Raw genomic sequence first — 17271 nt, forward strand, 5'->3', positions numbered from 1 at the left:
CTCTCACTTCAGAGAGTAATTTTGCTGTTTGACAGTTTTACAGGATTTGTCACGAAAAGTATTGGATCAGAGCTAAAGTTCGGGAAAAATCTTGCAACTTCATTCTCTACACAACTCTCCAAAAGTCGCTCTCATTTACAGGATTTTGGAGGATTTTGGAGTACGGGAACATCTATCCTGCCACTTCCTGCAAGTTCGTGTAAAATCCTGTAAGTTTTATTAATTTAAAAAAAAAAAACATCTGTGAAGTGAAGGACAAAAGCCTGTACAAACGAAAAAATATAACAACAATGTCATTGGAGTATGTTGGAGTAGTTTTGTGCTACTCTGATGTAATGCAGAGATGGAGTATATGGTCCTGCCCTAGGACATCGCAATGTTAATTGGACCATATTTTTTATATGAGTTGTGGTTAATTTTGGAGTACTCCTTGGTCCTTCAGGAGTACTCTTTACATGCATGCATGAAGTCGTCGCGATTTTTGCAGGGAATATAAGCTCTGATCCAGTACTCCATGAACTTACAGGATTTTACACGAACTTGCAGGAAGTTGCAGGAAAAATGTTCCCGTACCCCGAAATCCTCCAAAATCCTGTAAATGAGAGCGACTTTTGGAGAGTTGTGTAGAGAATGAAGTTGCAAGATTTTACCCGAACTTTTTCTTCTGGTAAAATCATGGAAAGTGTCAAGCAATCACTGGTTGACGTTTTAAACTTTGGACTACTTACAATCGCTTGTAGTCTAGTTTGTGGTATGCTCTAAATCTATTTCAAGATCCTAAAGGGTGCTTATATAGTATGTTAGTGTATTCGTGGATCCGGTCGTGCTTGTTTATGGCACACGTGCTCAGTTTGGGGTATGTGCATCAACAGCTAACTTCGTCCCCACACACACATCAGGTACGGCCGAATCGTGGGGTAATTGAAGCATTGGGACATCGCAAGGTAGAGGTACTGTGCCTGGGAACAAACGAGAGCGCTTAGAAATACTCAGTTGCAATGGGCAACAAATATAAAGTCACTGGCCCTAAAATGGTTCTCGCACACACACTAAGAGTATTCCAATGAAACACCGCAGCTATTCGCCCACCTTTTTCGCTTCTATTGACAATAAAGTTTGTTGTCCTGGCACTTGCCACACACAGCACACCGCTCGTAAATCCTATTAATTTTTTTGTGTATTTAAAATCAGTAGCACAGCCCACAATTGAAATTTTTAACTAGAAAATTAGAATTTTTAATTGTATAGGGTTAAGAGTTGACATTTCAGTCGCAGTTCAAAAGAGAGAAATGTCGAAATCACTTCTACCTTGTTATCCCTTGGTTATACCCAAGGTGTATTAAACAAGGTGTGATTGACAACTCAGTGCGGCTCTCTTTTAAGATACTATAATGTCAAAAAGTATAAACAAACGAATTAACCCTTAGTGATGCATGTATCTTGTCAGCACTGATACCCGAGGCTTTTATTTTGATTATAGTTTTGTTTTACTTACATTGCCTGGAATATATATGTTTTGTCAAAAAAATAAAACAAATTGTTTATAAAATCGTTTAAGCAATTTTATTGTTTTTAATTGCCAAGTTTTATGCTTTTGTGCGTTTATTTTCATATTTCAATTTTTTATCCTAAACATTATTCGACACTTATAAAAGTATGATTTTACATTTTTTCCAATTTTATATGACTGCTTAACTCTAACAATTTTGAAATTAAATTTCTTTCGTGCGAAATAGTTTGGGTATAAACGAGCTGAAATCACTTTCCTTGAAGTGGTTTTCACAAACGCGAGATTAATCACGTAGTATAACACCGCATCGCTGCCGTCTTAACTCGCAACTAGGTGGTTTAAAACATCGCACTATTTTCGTGTCCTGACTTCTATTGCATACAGCGCACCTTTCAAAAGTTTTGCTCCGTTTCATCTTGGTTTCCTCACATTAAATATTTAAGCAAAGTATTTACTTATTACCAAACTTTAAATGTGCTTACTTGCTCTCCTCGGCGGTTTATCTCTTAACAATTTCACGTTTGTTAAAAAAATTTGTTGCTTGAAAGTTTTTGTGCACATTTTTTTTTAAACAAATTCAAATTTGAAAAAAAAGATATTTTCAAATGGGTTAACAATTCATTTCAATTTGACATTATAGCCTGTTTCTTATGAGAGCAACTTCAAAATCAATCACACTTTGTTGAATACATTTTAGTTCTACCTTCCTATTTTTTTTATCATGCTTGCAACTTAGACGAACAGGTGATATAATTTTTGTTTACGTTCGAAAGTGTAAATTTTAAAACGTACGAAAATTCATCACAAAGTGGTATCCTGACACAGTAACAAGTGGTCTCCTGACATTAGTAGCATTTTGTAATTTTTAACTTCCAAACCATCAAATTAAATTTTGTGATTCGCGTACATTCAAACCAGCTGTTTTTGATCAGCTGTTTTCCTGTTGGCAAAAATCTTTCCAGCAGAAACCAGCAGCTTCCCCTCAATATGAAATGTCACTTTTTTTTTTTATTTATTTATTTATAATTCATGTTTTTGTAATATAAACAATAGTCTTATTTAAGCCTCAGCGCCGAGAAGGCTTTGTAGAGGCAACAGTGTTGACAGCGTGACTTACGTCTAACTAATTTACACAGAAAAATAATAATAAAAAAAAAAGGAAATAAATACTTCAGATATTTTAAAAGAAAAATAAATTCAATATAAAATGCAAAATTTAACAGTAATTAATTATTAACAGTATTCACATTAGAAGTGTTTCCAAATTTTCGAGCAGATATTTTTTTATTTGTTGCTTAAATGTTGAAAGAACTTGTATATCTCGCAAGTAAGATGGTAAATTATTGTATTCGTGTGGCCCAGCGTATGAAATTCGCTGTTTTGTTAACTCAAGTCGACATCTTACAGATCTTAAATGCTGGGCTTGTCTAGTATTCCTTTGGGACTGGGCTATGTTTTGAGAAAACTGTATAAGGCAATGACTATTAGTTTTTAAGGCCTTAAACATATAAATTAAAACCTTTTGCTTGTATAAACCTTTTACTGGAAGAATATTTTTAGCATAATTATTGTATAGGTCAAAAGTAGAATGTCTTAACGGAAGATTGAAAACAAGTTTCAGGGCTTTATTTTGGGCTGATTGAAGTGACCTTAATGAGCTGCTCAATCTGCAACCGTAAACAGATGGTAAATAAGTCAAATGAGAATGTACGAGTGACTGGTAAATAAGCAATTTTGTAGAAATGTTAAATTTATTCCTTTGCTCTCTCAGTTTCCCCTACTTTGCAAGTTTTTTGCGAACGCGAATGCAAAAACCTTAAAATTTTTGTTGAACATGAACAATTAACGCGAACTACGTGAACGCAACTAATATTTACTCCGAATGAGGGAAATATGCAAGAAAGTACGAAAACGCAAAATCAGCAAGAAGTTGTCCTTGTTCAAGTTGCAATCACAACCGCAGTGTTGCCCGAATTATTAAAGTATCACGTTCTTCGTGAATTTCTGGCAATGTATTATCAGTTGGGCAGTTGCAAAAATGCTGCCATTTTTCATCAGTACAGCAGTAATGCCGCTTTTATTACGTGCCTCGAACAGGCCCGTTCCCTGCAAAAATCGCGACTACTCCATGCATGCGTGTAAAGAGTACTCCCTAAGGACCAAAGAGTACTCCAAAATTAACCACAATTCATATAAAAAATATGGTCCAATTAACATTGCGATGTCCTAGGGCAGGACCATATACTCCATCCCTGCATTACATCAGAGTAGCACAAAACTACTCCAACATATTAACAATGGGCATTGTTGTTATATTTTTTCGTTTGTACACGCTTTTGTTCTTCACTTCTCAAATGCTTTTTCGAAATTAATAAAAACCAAGACAAAAATTAAAAATTACATGTTGCCTCTGACGGTATTCGAACCCGAACATGCTGGGAGCTAATAACTAACAGCGAGCATCTCTACACGTTCAGCTACAGCCAGACATGCAAATGTGCTTTCAAATGCTCAACTTCAATCACGTTTCGTTGAAACACGAGCAGTGATCGGATAACAAACAATAAGCTGGCGCAGAGACACGAGTTGGTCCGCTACAGCATGACAGAGGAACACTTTTGTAAGTACTCCAATTTACCACAAATAGACTACATGGTCCAACGATTTTTGCAGGGTTGCTACTTTTATGAACAGCTGATTAATTTGTTCATGTTCTGACCGACATCGAAAACATGTTTTCGTTGCTAAAACTGGTTTACGGCCTAAAACTTGTGTTTTCGTCCATGTGAAATCTGTCAAACGAAAACCAGTTTTCGCTGAAAACTACTTGAAAACTCACGCTCCACTCATTCCAATCGGTGTCTTCACTAGTTTTTTTCGATTATTTATCGAAGTGGAAGTCATATTTTATCATCTTTAATACGCCATTTCGGATTTATTAGCCCTGTTCGCGTACGCACTATCCAGTACTAATTTTACTGTTTTTTTTTTACTGGTTTTTTAGCTAGGAAACAAGCTAAAGAGGCGAAATTGAGAGACCAAAAATAACAGCTGAACTTGCAAGTTTTACTGGATTTTTACTGGATAAATTTTTACTAGCACCCATCTGCTAGTAAGAAATTATTGTTTGTGGTGCTTTTAGAGTTACAATTGACAAAAAAAACCTATTTAAATATATAACAAGATGGACAATACTAGTTTTCTAAGAAAATTGAATCGGAAAATAACAAATTGATCAGCTGTTCATAAAACTAGCAACTTCTTGCTGGTTTTGCGTTTTCGTATTTTCTTGGATATTTCACTCATTGGGAGTAAATATTGGCTTACTCTCCGAAATTTGGTTACTGGCAAGTTACTGGATATTTTTTGCTGGAGAATACGAAAACACAACTATTGTTAATTGGCTGGGCAAAGTAAAAGTATAGACAGACGGCAGGCAACGTTGATCCGGATTAACGCCGCAATTGATCTGATCAAAATTGTGCCTTGACAGATGGCAGTAATGCGGATTAACTAGCCGCGAGGTCGTTGGGTCGAATCCCACGGCCAGTGGAATATTCATTAAATTTTTTTTATTGATTCAATTATAACTTCTATATTTTTTTAAGTTGTTTTTAGTTAGTTCTTTTTGACTTTTTTAGTAAAATTAAACTCTAAAAATGTAAATTAACTAATAATAAAATAAAACATGTGAAATAAAATAAAACAAATGAAAATAAAATAAAAAAACAATTAAATATATAAATCAAATAAAATTTAGAACAAGTAATTTTTAGCAAAAAAAACCGACTTCAACTCTCATAAAAAAAAAACATATATATATATATATATCATGATCCACTGATCGGATCTTAACCAGATTAGTATGGGACCACCTCTGAGATACTACCATTGCGATGCAAAAACAATTATCGAAATCGGTTGACGTGGTCCAAAGTTATGCGGTAACATATATAAAAAAAAAAACAAAAAAAAAATATTCCGACGAACTGATAACCTCCTCCTTTTTTGGAAGTCGGTTAAAAGTAAAAGAAATAACAAACACATTTTTTTTTGGCAATCGCTGCAGCCGAGGATAGAACCTGGGACCTACAGGCTTGTAGTACGCAGCTCTCACTACTCGGCTACCGCGGATGAAGAGATCAGCTGCTTTATTTGCTCAGTTAACGTAGAACACAAAGAAACTGCAAAACTAGCATAGACATCCACGCTGTCGTCGGTAATGCAGTCACCGAAATAAATTCTTATTCATTTTAAATTGGATTCCTCTGAGTTCTGTTGTCATCGAAAATTCCCTTGATCCGAGTTAAATTTGGGAATTAACTCTAGGACTTAATCCGGTTCAACTGCAGTTAATTCCCGAGAAAATTCCGAATTAACGAGTTGATCCGGATTAACGCTGCCGTCTGTTTATGCTTTAAAATAAGAATGAAAGTAAGAGGTTGCATTTTGGTTTGGTTTTTGCGTAGCAAAACTGTAATCAGAGGATGTAAGAAATGTCAACGAAAACACTAACAGCCGGTGTGAACAGTCTTCAGCCCACAATTCCAAAACTCGTTTTCAAAGTGTTTTCGTTGTCGGCGAGAACATGGTATAATTATATACCCTGCATAGGGATGTTGCGATACCATAAAAGTATCGATACCAGTATCAAATGATATATCAGAAGCTAAGTATCGATCAAAATATTGGTAGTGATATCGGAAATAAAATATCGATATTTTATCCTTTTGATACAAAAAATTTTTGACATAATAAGAATGATGCAGTTAATGAAAAATAATAAGACATTAGCTGTTGCAGCGGCCGGAAATCGCGGGGTGGTGTACGTTCAGTAGAAAACACTACATTCCAACAACACATATAAACAAAAGGCTTCAATAAAGCCTTATCATTACTCGGACAACTTATTGCAGTTACGTAAATAATATGAAGATAAAGATAAAATCTAGAGATAAGAATAAATATGTACATATCGCTAGCTTATAGTGAAAAGTTGCTAAGTACAGGAGAGGAAAAAAACTTCTTATAGCCATTTTCTTCAAGTATTTCGCAAAACTTTGAATAGAACATTTTTCCTGTTTAAAGCAAAGAAAAACTCCATACGAAACAGAGGGATTCGACCTTTATTCAAAGATTTCGTACTATTTTAGCCTTATCGAATTTTCGGAGCTTTTTTTGGACTTAGCAAATTTTCCTTTCATTAAATATAAAGGAGAAAACATGAACAAGGACCTTTACCCCTTTCGAAACGATGCATTTTTGATTTCTCTAGCCTCCCGTATCAAAAGTTTGAGTTTTCATAAAAAGTGGATTTAGCAACTTTTTACTCTAAGCTAGCGATATGATGAACATATGGACAATTCCATGGTAACTCACGTTACATTCGAGAAAAATGTTTAAGAGTTATACGCACATTTGACTTTAAAAGTTTTATATGCCACTAATTGAGGTGTAGTGGTTAACACTGCGCGCTACCATTCCGCTGGGCTCGGGTTTAAGCCCGGTTCAACCCAATAACAAAAAATAAAAAAATAATTTTTTTTTCTAACAGCGGTCGCATATGTGTAAGCGCCAATCTATTATTATTATTAAAATTTTGAAAAGGCGATACTGAGTGTCTATATTAGCAGAAAATAACTCGAAGCAAAACAATAAGTCGATTATTTTTAATACACAGAGTTGAATGCGTTAATACAGGAGTAATTTTACATATGAACATAAGTACATAAATACCAATATCAAAAATAAACTATTATATTATTTGGCAATGTAATTCAATATGATTTTAAATTCTGATACTTTAAGTGCCGTATTTTCCACAATTTTTGACGTGGATTAACATGACAATAATGCATCGATGAGGAGAAGCTCGGCCAAACACTAACATATGTGTAAGCGCCAATCTATTATTATTATTATTAATGCATCGATGAACATTCACCAACTTTACTTCACAACGTAAAAACCGGTGCAATGAATTTTCCCGTGGCCACGGTTCGCTCAACGACGAATTCCGTGAAGGCCGTCCAAAGACAGTTTTTGTGCAGGAAAATATCGATGCCGTGCGCAAAACGATTGAAAAAGATCGTCCTATCAGATATCGTGAGATTGAGGCTAATGACGACCATCAATAAGATTTTGCACGATCACCTTGTGGTAAAAAAGGTGTGTTCGCACAATTTAAAAACGCCTAAAAAGAGGCTCGTACCGATTGGCGTAAGAAAATGTTGAAATAAATGCAAAAGTTTATTGATTATCATGGAGAATATTTCGAAAACCAATAAAATCGTTTTCAACCATAAATGTTAATCAGGGACCGTAACGGAAATGCTTTTTTTTAAGTAAAAAAATAATCGTTATTTTTCACCGATATGTTTTCAGTCAAAAATAACAGTTACAAATTGACCTTTATTTTTCGGTAAAAAATAAAAGTTAAAATATGACTTCTTTTTTCGGTAAAAAAAAAAAGTTAACCTTGACTTTTTCGCACGTCTGTGCGATTTTATCGCGGTAAAAACTGTCAATTTATAGACGAACAAAAAATATTTTTCAGAAAAAAAAAAAAAAATTCTTAACTTTTCTACACCTCATATGTTTTGTTTTCTTACGTCCAATTTTGTTTTAATATTGTAAAATCCTTCTATTGACCTTTTTCGTTCTCAAAACGCGGCAGTCTGCGATTTCGGCACGACCAAAAGAAGAAATATGAATGTTCGAATGAATCGCTGCAGAAAAATCGTACAAGTGTGTGGTTCCTCATTTAAAACTATGGTCGGCATTGTTGTAATTTTTGTCGGAACAGATTCGCACCGACAGAGTCGCGTAGGTGTGTGGATACCTTTATACATTATATGACCAACCGTACTTGTTTCGGATGTATCGTACTTCTTGTTTAGTGGTTGTAATTCGTACTTCGAAGTACATTCAATTGTACGTTTTTGCGATATTTTGTACTTCGGGTCCTGTACTTATCCGATCTTCTGGACGATCACCACATAGCCAGGGCGATAAATTCGTTCAAACCATTAAAGTCGCCGAGGGGCGATGACATCATACCTGCGTAGCTGCAAAGGGCTCTGAAGAAGTCGTGCAATTGGTTGGATTCTATTTATGCGAACTGCGTGAGGACCGAGTACATCCACAAGGCTTATAGGGTAGTCAGTGTTGCGTTCATCCTGAACGCCCAAAAAAGTTCTAATGTTTCCCCTAGGGATTTTAGGCCCATCAGACTGTCTTCGTTTTTGCTAAAAACGCTAGAGAGGCTTATAGACCTGGACATAAGAAATGCGATTCCTCGTGACTGTCTTTAAACAGCTCAACATGCTTATCGCAAGGAAAGGTCGGCAGTAGATACCTGCGCACATTGGTAAAGTGGTCAGAGGAAGTATTCATCACGCATAAATATTATGCAGTAGGCGCCTTATTCGATATCAAGGGGGCCTTCAACAATGTCACTCCAGAGGCAATAGTGAAGTATATTCATGATCTAGGGGTTGAAACCTATAAAGCTTATCTACAGCTTGCTTAGTGACAGAACTGTCGTTGCGGAGTGGGGGAGCGCCTGCACTCAGTGCAGAGTCAAGAGGGGAACTCCGCAAGGTGGTGTTCTCTCTCCTCTGCTCTGGATTGCGGTTGTAAACGACCTTCTAGAGGACCTGAAAAAAGTGTGCTGGCGGGCGATCGCCTATATAGATGATGTGGAACTTTCGGTTATCGGACGATTTCTCTACACCCCTTTTGATCTGGCTCAAGGTTACCTGAACGACGGGGGCGATCAAAATCGGCCTCGCAGTAAATCCCAGTAAGACGCAACTGGTCTTATTTACCAGGAAGTGCAGGAAGCAAGTTGTGGACCTTCCCTCGAGTGGAATTATTTGTCTGGGGCTCTCATACAGGGTCAAGTACTTACGCTTGATCCTGAATAGTAACCTGTCGTGGAAGCTTAACATTGAGAAACAGAATAAGAAAGGCTTTAGTTGCCCTGTACTGCTGTTGGAGATCTATCGGTAGAAGATGAGGTGTTGGGTGAGGGTTGGTGGAGGTGTCTTTTGTCGGAAACCATTAAAACTATGTTCAGGCTTCCGGACTTCTGCAGTGTCTTTCAGGTGGAAATAACTGCCATCAAGGAAGCGGTACACTCACTGCTAAGGGTGCGATAGTGCGCTCAAAATCAGTAAAGGAATGTTTGACCTCTCTCGTCAGAGTACTTTTTAGGTACTTCTTATGGTTTAGGTGCCGGAGCAGAGTGACATCGTGGGAAACTATGGCTGATGACCTGGCATTAGAAAGGCACCCTTAAAATGTTATCCCAAGGTAATGAGCAACTAGGGACGCCTCTGTCCTAGACTAACACGCATAATTCGTACTCGCGATAATGAAATTGCATACTCTACTAAATACCTCACAAAATGGGCAAAAGAAAGCGATGCTCCTTTTTGTGGCATAAAAAAGGAAAATAAGGCGTTTCTCTGCTGCAGAAAATGTTTTTATATTTACCCCTTAAAGGTGCCGAATACCTCGTTACCTCTCAATGGCTAGTGATGGGGGTTCGGACCGGCCATTTCGCTATTGGTATTCACGCGGTAATACTAGGACTAGAACTGATCTCTTTTGTATCAGCTGTCAAGATGAAGATGAAGTGGAATCATCTCCACACTTTCTTTTAGACTGTCCAACCTTCGCGAGGCTAAGATGAAAGCATTTTGGCTAGCATTTCTGAACTAACACTGAGATCTCAGGGATCGCAATCATCCGTATTCGAAATTTGGTAATTGGCTGGCGGCGTTAACCTAATCTAACCTAACCTGTTGGTCACATTAATTATACATCAAGTGCCAGCGACACAAGTCGGTGTAGAAATCGTGTTCTCAGCACTAAGCTTATTCTTACGGATTTGCGATACCATTTGTCGGAGCAGAACTTGGCAGCTATATTAATTGTTAAATTGAATTCCGAATCATTCCTGTAAAAATGTGAATAACTTAAAGCTTAAATCAAAGAAACTCAATATATTTACATACAGAAGATAGAAAATTGCAATTGACACATTATATTGTGAACATGCTATTTTCACCGAAAAAATAAAAGTCAGATTTAACGCTCATAAATTGACCGCAATAATTAAAAGTCAAATTTTAACTTTTATATTAGACCGAAAAAAGTAAATTTTTAACTTTAATGTTTTTATTGAGCTTTGTACCACGGAAAAAGCAACAAAGTCTAAGCGGTAGAAGTTATAGCAGCCAAGTTTAAATAGCGGTAAATCAGTTGCATTTGATTGCAGTAGGTTGAATAAGGAAAATGAATCAGCAACACTTGTTTACGGGGTGTGCATAGCTCAGTGGTTAACGCTTCTGACTTTGCACATCGATGACGCGGGTTCGATCCCTGCTGAGGTCTAGAAAAAAGAAGTCTGACGAGGAGATGTGGTGATCTCCGAAATAGCTGCTATACCTTCTACCGCTTAGACTTTGTTGCTTTTTCCATTTTTCCCAATAAAATAATCGTGGTACAAAGCTCAATAAAAATATTAAAATTAAATGTTAATAAGCCACAATAACATTGACAAGTCAATTTTTAACTTTTATTTTTGACTTTTACTTTTGACTGGAAAAATATCTGTCAAAAAATAATGATTAATTGCCGACTTTTTTGAAAAAAGTAAAAAAAAAATTAAATCATATAAGATTAACATTCCTTGGCTAACAAGCATCACATTGCTATGTATAAATGTTAAAAAGACCAATTCTTCCCGACTGACTTTTTTGAATTGAAATTTGAAAATAACTATTATTTTCGGACCCCGATGTTAATTTTTCCATAGTTAGGACAGAAATATAAATAGCAACGCTTGTACCATTGATGGCACATTAGGATCTCAGGTCAGTTACCTTAATACAACAAGTTCTATGTTCGCAAGTTCCAACAAGTGAGAAAGCTCTGGTTAATCTTTCAACATGGCGTACGAGCACTCGGAAATTCTTAAAAACTTCGACTTCTTACCTTAAGAAATGGATCGGAGCGTTTAGAGGCTGGCTACGAACGGATCATTCTCTACACACATCCCTCCATGGGGTGAATGGGAGAAGGGCAGCCCCGGAGTGAGGTCCAATTAATATCTTCACGGATGGGTAGGGGCTGGATGGCAAACTTTGAGGAGGTGTATAGGAAATCTCATGTTCAGCCTGCCGGATTTTTGCAGAGTCTTTCACGTAGAGGTGGCCGATATAAATGAGGTAGCAGATTGGCGAAGTACCAGTGTTTTACCGATTAGAAGGGTTAATATCTACTATGATGGCCAAGCGCCAATCGAAATGCTAAGATCGCTCATGGTACGATGGAAAGTGGTTGAAGGAATGCCTGACCTCTTTCTAAATCGTCTCGGAGTATTTCCAAATCAAGTTGATCTGGGTGACATTGCTGGAAGCTGCAGGACTGGTTAATAGGCTAGGCAGGGTATCCTCGAGGTCATCTCCCCGGACTGGGAGGTCATAGGAGTTCCTTTGGCTAATTGTGGACTATTCCTGGACAGATGTTTTTTTTGTTTGTCGGAACTAAATATCCAAAACAACGCATGCAGAGAACAGAACTCACGCTGCATGCCACCCATTGTACTGGTTTCGCGTTCCTTTTATTTTGTTTCCAATCTACTTGATTTACGAATAAATCGAATCAGATTGTTGGGTGTAAAAGGGTCCAGTTTAATTAATTAATCCCAACGGCTTTTTACCCTCCATTCCCGCCCAACCGACACGAGGGGCGCAGTCCGCATGACGTACGGAACCTTTTTTTTTCGTTTTTTCGTGCCGAGTAGTGCAGTGCAGGGCAGAGGCACAAAAAGTTTTCCGCCGTCTCATCCTCTTCAAGGAAGGTAGTCGTGGCACCTAAAGTTTTCAGTCAACAGTCCTACAAGTTTCTGAAGTCCAATCTCTTCAACATAAGCTTCTCCCACCTGCATCCTCTCAAAGCCTCGCAGCCATTGCAAAGCGAAATATTCATCTATTCATATTCTGACTGTGGCTTCGATGGCCAAAGGTGTGCGTGCTGAAACTGGTTGCGGACCGAGGAGTACCTGGTCTGAGCTCACTCTGGCCAAATGGTCAGATATCTCATTTTCAAAATAAAACAGCCTGGAAGTAGTTAGGAGAGCTGGTCGATGCCTTGAGTGCAAACATTTCATTTGGACATTTTTTTTACTTAAGAGTTATGAACTGAAAACGTTTCGGTTTTCAACCGAACTCAGAAAAGGTGAAGGTTATATGTAAATGCTTTTTTATGTATGATACCGGATAACTTTGGGCCACATAAATTGTTTTTATCGGAATAGTGGCACACGTACTACAAGGGCAAACCCGTACGAGTGTCGTTAAGTTCCGATCATTGGGGCATGAATGAACTTATGGTGCTCCTGATTTTTTATATGAGCATTGCAGTCGGTTGTGTTTTTGTTTAAATATTACTTGTTTATTTAAAGCTAGTTTAATATTCATTGTTTCCTTGCATACATAAGTCAAATTTCATGATACATAAAAAATTGCTAACGCAAGCTTTTTTAACTATTTCAGTTCATGCTCTTCAAAAACTTCTACAAACCCTATTTAGTAGTTACATACTTTTCTAAGAAGAGTACGAATGTAAGTACCTGCTTCTTATTTTCTGATTGCCACCTACTAATAAGTTTACTGTCACGGTTTTAACCCACTAATTTTTTTCCAGTGTTTAAAGCGAAATAACTAAACAGATCAGATCAAAATGCTTAGCTTAAGAAGAAGTTTATTGTCCCATAAGAAAATCCGTTTGATCTGTACAGAGTTACCAACCAATAGCATCAAATTTGGAAATGCAAGAAATTCAGGAATCCTTCGAAATTTTAGTAATTTACGGTTGACACAAAATTTTGCCCATAGTACAAAAAAAATTAATTTAAGGTATAAATCAATGCCTCCCACTTGCTTATGCAAACTTAAGCAAATATGTATGTAATTAATTTAGATATTTGATTTTTTTCAAATTTCAGTTTCACCAGTTTAGTTATACGTACCATGTCTTCTGCCAACACTGCCCATTTTGTTTTGCCCAACTCCCAACCAATTGCTGACTTGGAATGCAAAAGTGCTTTCTCGAGTCTAACTGAAAAAGAAAAACTCTACGCCCACTACTTTAGTAAAGCTTCATGGGATGGTGGCCTTATCGCTCTGATACAATCCAGTCCGGAAGCGCCATTGATATTCTCACTACTACATCGAATTTTCGTTGCTGAGCCATTGCAGGAGTTGAAAACAAAAGCTTTGGCTAAAGATATTAGCGAGGATGAGTTTACGGTAAGCTTTGAGTACTTCAGTATATATAGCCGGGTTTGATAAATACAGTAGTTGAAAACTTGATTCGACTAGTACTGTTTATATATTTTCTTAATCATTTATCACTTACATAAGTACTACATATTTACTTTTGCTTCCAGGCTTTCTTAGTTTACGCTTGTGGAATTTTCGCCAATGCCGGTAACTATAAAGGTATGGGTGACAGCAAAATCATTCCGAATTTGGATGAGAAAAAGTTCGAAGTGATTGTTAAATTGTCATCAGCTTATTCGAATGATAAACATGTACCAGCTGCGTACGAGAAAGCCGCTCCACTTATCTATTCATTAAAGCCGCGTAATGAGGTCTTAGGATTCGCTCCAAATGGCATAACCACTTACTGGTCAGATAATTGTACAAAGGAAGATGCTGATATTGTCAATGAGTGGTTAACATCTAAGCGTATTGAGCCTTACATGTGTCGTACATTTAAGTTGCAGGAAAATGGTCAAACGATCTATGACATTAAGCTGGGCTCAGTAGAATCTTCGAATAAGGATGGTATTACCTTGCCCTTGGAAAGCTATAATGGTAATAGTTTTCGTGTGACACGCGGTGACTATCAAAAGTTGCTGCAGCGTGTAAATAAAAATTTAGAAAAAGCTAAAAAGTATGCGGCTAATGAAAATGAGCAAAAAATGATTGAGCATTATATAAAATCTTTCCAAGAGGGTTCACTAGCTGATCATAAGGATGGTTCAAGGTGGGCCAGCGAACTGAGTTAAACTGTGTTATTTATTTTAAATAAAAAATCATGTACGAAATTTTCTATTGTAGGTGGTGGATTAAGGATAAAGGCCCAGTCATCGAAACTTACATTGGCTTCATCGAAACATATCGTGATCCAGCAGGCGGACGCGCAGAATTCGAGGGCTTTGTTGCTATGGTCAATAAGGAAAGTTCTGCTAAATTTGCCGAATTGGTGGCACGGGCCGAAAAGTTGCTGGAATATTTGCCTTGGACGGAGGCCTATGAAAAAGACACTTATTTGAAGCCTGATTTTACATCCCTTGATGTGTTGACTTTTGCTGGCAGTGGAGTACCGGCTGGAATCAACATTCCAAATTGTAAGTAGCCTGCGTGCTATCTTATACCATGTGCATAAAAATAGATTTAAAGTGTTTTATAAATTAAAAAAGTATATGAAAATATCACTTATTTATATGTAAATATTTTTAAAATCAATTTAATTTTATGTTTTTCATTATTATTTTTTCCTCTAAATGCGCTTGGAATGAAAAATGTTAACTTGAAAGATTTACATCAAAGTTTTCTTTCATTGTACTAAAAAGGCTTTTGCAAGTTTTAAATGCAAGATTTTTTTGAATTTGAATGACTTAACTACATAGATAGGGGCCAATCAAGTATTACGTAAACAGAGTATCAGTCATTTTTAACAACTCCTTCCTAATTGTAAGCAAAGTTCTTACCCCCTCTTCCTCCTATGCTTTCATAACAAAGCCCGACAAAAAAAGTGTCGTATACTTTCTACTGCAATATCCTATCCCCATGTGTGTTGGTGCCCTGAATACGAATCGGAAGTTCGTTTTGCTCCATCACTTCAAGATTTTTTCTTAACCCGAAAAAACATAGCAAATATTATGCGACAGCCACGTTTTTTGGGTTGGCATAATATAAGTCCGGAGTACAGTTGCGTGTTCAGGGCACCAAAACGCATGAGGGTAGGCAGTGGCGGATACACGGGGGGTGTGGGGTTTTTCGCTTTATTTATAAAACATTTTGATAATTTTAAACACATTAAATTTTTATTTTTACTTATAAATCAATGAAACGAAGAATTTTAAAATAAAAAAATTGTTAATTTTTTCTTGGTAGAAAAAGGTAATGCATTCTCAATTTCCTACTGGGATATTTTCGTATTTATATACATATGTATGCAAATAATAATTGTGTTTCTTTTCAATTTCAAGATGACGAGATCCGTCAGGATGAGGGGTTTAAAAATGTTTCACTCGGCAACGTCTTAGCAAACATAAACCGCAAAGATCCCATTCCATTCCTCACCGATGAGGATCAAGAGCTGATGAAGGAATACAAAGTGAAATCTTTCGAGGTAAATATGTGGATCCTTTTCATATTAATAAAAAATATATTATGTACATGTGTATTTAAATAGGTGCAAGTGGGTCTGCACGAGCTGCTCGGTCATGGAAGTGGCAAACTCTTCCGCATAGATGAAAATGGCAAATTCAATTTTGATAAAGAAAACACGAAAAATCTTGTAACTGGCAAACCAATTGAATCTTGGTATTTACCAGGTGAAACTTACGACACGAAATTCGGTGCTATTGGCTCTTCCTATGAGGAATGCCGTGCTGAAGCGGTCGGCTTGTTCCTTTCGTTAAGACCAGATATTTTAGAGATTTTCGGTTTTAAAGATCCTGTTGAGCAAGAAAAAATAGTCTATATCAATTGGTTGAGTTTGATTTGGAACGGTATGGGCGTTGCCTTGGAAATGTACAATCCTCAGTCCAAACAATGGATGCAAGCGCATTCTCGTGCTCGCTTTGTCATCATGAGGGTGCTTTTAGAAGCGGGTGAAGGATTTGTCACCGTCGAGGAAACTGAGGAAGGCAAAAATTTGCGCTTAACAGTGGATCGCACAAAAATACAGACTGTGGGCAAGAAGGCCATTGAAGAATTCCTAAAAAAGCTACAAGTTTACAAATCAACTGCTGATATAGCAGCGGCAACTGAAATGTACGAACACTACTCAGAGGTGAGTGAAGGCGGTTCACACCCATGGGCTAAATGGCGCGACATTTGTCTGGCACATAAAAAGCCACGCATAATTTTGGTACAGGCCAACACCGATGTGAAGAGTGAAAAGGTGAATTTGAATACATATGAAGCCACACACGAAGGTTACATTAAGTCGTGGGTGGATCGTTATCCCGACACCGAAATCGATGATATTCTGGAAGAAATCGTGGACGAAGAGAAGATATACTTTCCAAGTGCCTTTGGGAATTAAATTAGCTGTTAAATTATATTATATAAGTATATAAGAGGAAGCGTTAATGAGAAATGTGTATAATTTATTTGTAACATTTTTCATGAAAATGCTGTTTTGTATTACAACAAATTAAATGCTGAACATGCAAAATTGCAGTTTCACTTAAAAACATTGAACATTTAAATATTCATACTTATAGACAAAAATAACAGTCTAAACTTTGCGTATTTGACAGGCAACAAAGTTACATATATTTGTATCGTCCTTAGAAGCTGGCGGTGTAATGATAAATCTTGCAAATGTGCCACCAGTGCTATCGGCCAGACGTCCTGGGTTTATAGCCAAACAACCGTTCACCACCTGTAATTCGTTTTTTTTTGTATAACATAAGTTTGCATTAATTTTGTATCGCCATATCTGAT

General features: G+C 36.9%; 2 protein-coding genes across 4 annotated transcripts in view; one reads left to right on the top strand and one right to left on the bottom strand.

Moving 5' to 3' along the window:
* Positions 1-17020, top strand: part of LOC118737994 (dipeptidyl peptidase 3) — a 19812-nt gene extending 2792 nt beyond the window's left edge. The window contains exons 2-8 of one of the 3 annotated variants that reach the window (XM_036468845.1): positions 13078-13146; positions 13229-13440; positions 13530-13833; positions 13974-14575; positions 14650-14939; positions 15804-15946; positions 16010-17020. In XM_036468845.1, the coding sequence (XP_036324738.1) occupies positions 13265-13440; positions 13530-13833; positions 13974-14575; positions 14650-14939; positions 15804-15946; positions 16010-16867 (2373 nt within the window). In that variant the 5' untranslated portion in view covers positions 13078-13146; positions 13229-13264 and the 3' untranslated portion in view covers positions 16868-17020. The remainder of the gene's footprint in view (positions 1-13077; positions 13147-13228; positions 13441-13529; positions 13834-13973; positions 14576-14649; positions 14940-15803; positions 15947-16009) is intronic. The other 2 variants (XM_036468847.1, XM_036468846.1) reach the window with 2 other exon arrangements.
* Positions 16911-17271, bottom strand: part of LOC118737995 (DNA polymerase alpha subunit B) — a 209448-nt gene continuing 209087 nt past the window's right edge. Inside the window, exon 8 of the mRNA XM_036468849.1 lies at positions 16911-17209. Within this exon, the coding sequence (XP_036324742.1) occupies positions 17063-17209 (147 nt within the window). The 3' untranslated portion in view covers positions 16911-17062. The remainder of the gene's footprint in view (positions 17210-17271) is intronic.

This window comes from Rhagoletis pomonella, unplaced genomic scaffold (genome assembly GCF_013731165.1).
Source record: "Rhagoletis pomonella isolate Grant_MI unplaced genomic scaffold, Rhpom_1.0 Rhpom_scaffold_00004, whole genome shotgun sequence".
In the NCBI taxonomy this organism is placed as follows: domain Eukaryota; kingdom Metazoa; phylum Arthropoda; class Insecta; order Diptera; family Tephritidae; genus Rhagoletis; species Rhagoletis pomonella.